This window comes from Helobdella robusta (assembly GCF_000326865.2).
Source record: "Helobdella robusta unplaced genomic scaffold HELROscaffold_28, whole genome shotgun sequence".
NCBI lineage: Eukaryota > Metazoa > Annelida > Clitellata > Rhynchobdellida > Glossiphoniidae > Helobdella > Helobdella robusta.
Genome location: NW_008704435.1, coordinates 2,088,181 through 2,092,540, shown reverse-complemented (window position 1 = coordinate 2,092,540; position 4,360 = coordinate 2,088,181). Strand labels below are relative to the sequence as shown.

The 4,360-nt window shown below is 37.2% G+C and overlaps 1 protein-coding gene across 1 annotated transcript; it reads left to right on the top strand.

Annotated features, from left to right (window-relative positions):
- Positions 1–966: 966 nt before the first annotated feature.
- HELRODRAFT_174085 (hypothetical protein) lies at positions 967–2,377 on the top strand (the record flags this gene model as incomplete). Its single annotated transcript, XM_009020631.1, has 3 exons — positions 967–977; positions 1,492–1,709; positions 2,295–2,377. The coding sequence occupies 3 exons, from the start codon at positions 967–969 to the stop codon at positions 2,375–2,377; spliced, it is 312 nt and encodes a 103-aa protein (XP_009018879.1).
- Positions 2,378–4,360: the final 1,983 nt, after the last annotated feature.

Genomic DNA, 4,360 nt, shown 5'->3' with positions numbered 1-4,360 from the left:
ATGTATTTAATAACATAATATGCTGACCGTTATCAGCATGAAGAAGGGACAGTAATGATGAAATGACAACTGTGATGTTATCACCTGGCATCTGGGTGGGCGCGCGCGTGTACCTGTGTGTGTGCGTGTGTGTAAATGTGTGTGTGAGTGTGAATGTGTGTGTGTGAATGTGTGTGTGTGTGAATGTGAGAGTGCGAATGTGTGGGTGTGTGAATGTTTCAAAAAACCAACTTTCACAACGCAGACGACGACAGATGAATTTGAAGGTAAACGAAAGACAAACATTTCAATTTCAAGGTTTTGAGAATAGGAACCCCAGTTGATCACTTCAATCTTATCACTTGGAATATCCTTCACTGGAGGCAAAAATTACTACCATGAAAAGAGGATTGCCATTGAATGTAAAGACAACAGTTTGATCTTTTTTTGTATGGACATCAAAAGACAAAAAGCAAGCCACAAATCTCTTTCTAAAAGTTAACAAATTCTTCAAACACGAAATTATTAACTTACTAATTCACACATATACAGGCTCACCAGTTCACACGTACTTCTGTGCTTATTCAAAAAAAAAACACACAAACAACATACACTAAAAAAAAACACATACAGATACAAAACAGATACAAAACACACATACACACACACACAACTATATACATATGCAAAAACATCCAAACATATACAGTCACATCTAAGCATACACATACAGACACATACACACACACTCATACAGAATCACACACAGTCTCTTACATACACACACACACAAACTCACACATACACACAAACTCACACATACACACACATAGATTCACACACATACACACACACTCGTGTATGTACTTAAAGGCTTAAGATGTGAGTCAGCATTAAAATGCGACAAAGGATTATCCATTCGGTAATTGCTGGCACATCAAACGATACAAATTAACACACGTGACATACCAGCTGTTTGCTAACGAAATGGCAAAGTGGTACGACCAAAATGTGGTATCACCATTGCCAAAAACACCATAAAAATATTCGAAATGTATTTAAAAATGTTCAGCATTCTTAAAACTATATAGATCATGAATATTTCATCAAGTTTTAAGTCTGGCTTGTATGATACATGATATGGTGTCGTGATGACGATACCAAATTTGCTCCCAACGTAGCCAATAAATTTAAATTTTTAAAATTTTTCGCCAAACTTAAAATGCAATCTTCACAAAACTTCTCAGACGCGATAGATTTCTAAAATTTCACATTGGTTAATCCTACGCGTCCTATGCAACTACTTTTTTGGAGTTTTTATTTAATAAAATTTCGTATCGTATCGTGTGAACTCCTCTATTTGGAGTTTCAAAAGTGCTATGTGTTACTCTTTGCAATTGAGTCGACATTTTAAATGCGTTTAATGATATTCTATGATTGACGCAATACGAACTCTGAACATTTTCATACTTAGAAATTCTATTTGTAAGTTAACGTAACATCAACAAACAGCAACACCAGCGACAACTACACCAGCGACAACCACACCAGCGACAACAACACTACCGACAACCACACCAGCGACAACCACACTACCGACAACCACACTACCGACAACCACACCAGCGACAACCACACTAGCGACAACCACGCCAGCGACAACCACACCAGTGACAACCACACTAGCGACAACCACGCCAGCGACAACTACACCAGCGACAACCGCATCAGTTGGAGAGTATTTGTTTTATATCACTCAACCTTCAATCAGTTGAGTCGCCGCTGCAACTTTTAATACAAGAATAACAACAACTAAACAACACTCCAACTTCAACAACATCTACAACATATCTTGTAACAACAACAACATTAACAGCACCAACAAAAACAATATATCTTGTAAGAAGAAGAGGAAGAAAAACAACAACAACAAGAAGGAGAAGAAGAAGAACAACAACAGGTAACAACAACAAAAACAACATATCTTGCAACAACAACAACAATATATTTTGTAACAACAACAACATCATCTCACAACAAACAAAGTAACATAAACATTGAATCGTTACGTAATTTACGTAACCACCTGAAACCTTTTAGCATGTGTTCACTGTTCTGTTCACCCACTATGGTAACAACAACATGGCTGGCTCAGTCAGCAAACTTAGAACCATGATACCATTATGAAATGAACCAAAGATTCCACAATGATATCTACGGTGATGATGAATGACGATGATGACGATGATGACGATGACGATGACGATGGTGATGATGATGATGATGACTTATAAGCATTTTAATCATTTACAAAGATACAATGGCCAACCTCGGAAATATAAAAAAGTCTCAAAATTTAACCCAGAATGACAGGGCAGGAATTCAGCAAGCAAAATAAAATCAAATAAAAACCCCCGTACTAACCGTACATATTACATTCAGTTCACAACACCACACCATGCAACACCATGCTTGGAAAATATTTCTCGAGTGTGTGTGTCTGTGCGTATGTGTGTGTGTGTGGTGTGTGTGTCTGTGTGTGGTGTGTGTGTGTGTGTGTGTGTGTCTGTGTGTGGTGTGTATGTGTGTGTGTCAATGTGAATGTGTATGTATGTGTGTTTAACCAAAAGTAGTAGCACCACCCCACACCCACGCGCAACAACCAAACTGTGCAATTGAATGATTAACACAAAACAGAACACAACATGCACACATACACACACACACAACACACACACAACACACACACACACAAGCAAGCACGGACGGACATATATAAAAGATTCAGCAGGGTTCTCCTACTAAGTCATCACAATCCAACAACCACAACAAACAGATAAGCACGTTTGTAAACACACACACGCACACACACACACACGCACACACACGCACACACACAAACACCATCATATTTACACACAAACACAAAAATGTAATATTACACACACAAACACAGGCACAAACACACAGAACCATAAAACCACACGCAAACTTATCTACACCCAAATTACGCTCAAAAAACATACAAACAAACACATACACACAAATATTTTCAAACAGATAGACACACACGTGTTTACACTTACACAGATTACATAGCCAAACGTAAATACAAAACATCCAACACACACACGCACACGCATACACAAACACACACGCACACATAAACACACACGCACACGCATACACAAACACACACGAACACGCATACACAAACACATACGAACGCGCATACACAAACAAACACAAACGCACACGCACACGCATACACAAACACACACGCACACGCATGCACAAACATAGGCGCACACTTGATTTAAACAATAAACAAATGAAGATATCGTCAATAATGGCTGGTCGGGTGCGCTATGTTTGTTGTTGGGTTTTGTTGTATTATTTGGTACGTTTGTTTGTTTGTTTGTGTGTGTGTGTGTGTGTAATGTGAATGTGTATGTATGTGTGTTTATGTTTGTGCTTATGTGTTTGCTAGAGTTATTAAGGCTGGTTTGGATTTTTTAGGGATGAGTTCATTGATTTTAGTATTATTGTTTCAACGCGAGGATGACATACCATGCGTAAATACTACAAATTTATATGTAATTGTATGTTTGTATATGTGTGTATTTGTATGTTTGTATATGTGTGTATTTGTATGTTTTTATATGTGTGTATGTATGTTTATGTGTTGCGAAAGTGTTTATGTGTGTATTTGTGTGTATTTGTATGTTTGTATATGTGTGTATGTGTTGCATGAGTGTGTATGTTTGTATATGTGATGTTTTTATATGTGTGTATGTTTGTATATGTGTGTATGTGATGTTTGTATATGTATGTGTATGTTTATTAGTATGTGTATACGTGTGCGCTTAAGCGTGTGTATACATGTTTGCGAATTTGTATGAAAATTCGGATTGTAACCCAAAACAACGACAAACATTGTTTACAACACCAAGCCTTGAGTTGTTGTTGAAAGTTGATTGTCTGGTTGATTGGTTTGGTGTTGATGTTGTTTCGTTGAGTGAGTATTTTATTCGTTCGTTTGTTTGTTTGTTCATTTGTTTGTTCTCTCATTTGTTCGTTCGTTAGTTCGTTCATTCATTCGTTTGTTCACAAATTTTTTCGTTCGTTCGTTCGTTCGTTCATTCATTCATTCATTCAGGGCTGTGGATTATAAATATCCTTAGTAATTGCTACAATTATGTTATTAAATTGTCGTTATTTTTTTTATCATTAATATTCATCAGTACTATCATCATCATCACCACCATCATCATCATCACCTCCATCATCATCATCACCTCCATCATCATCAACACCAGCATCATCATCACTCCCATCACCTCCATCATCATCATCTCTATCATCAACACCATCACCATCA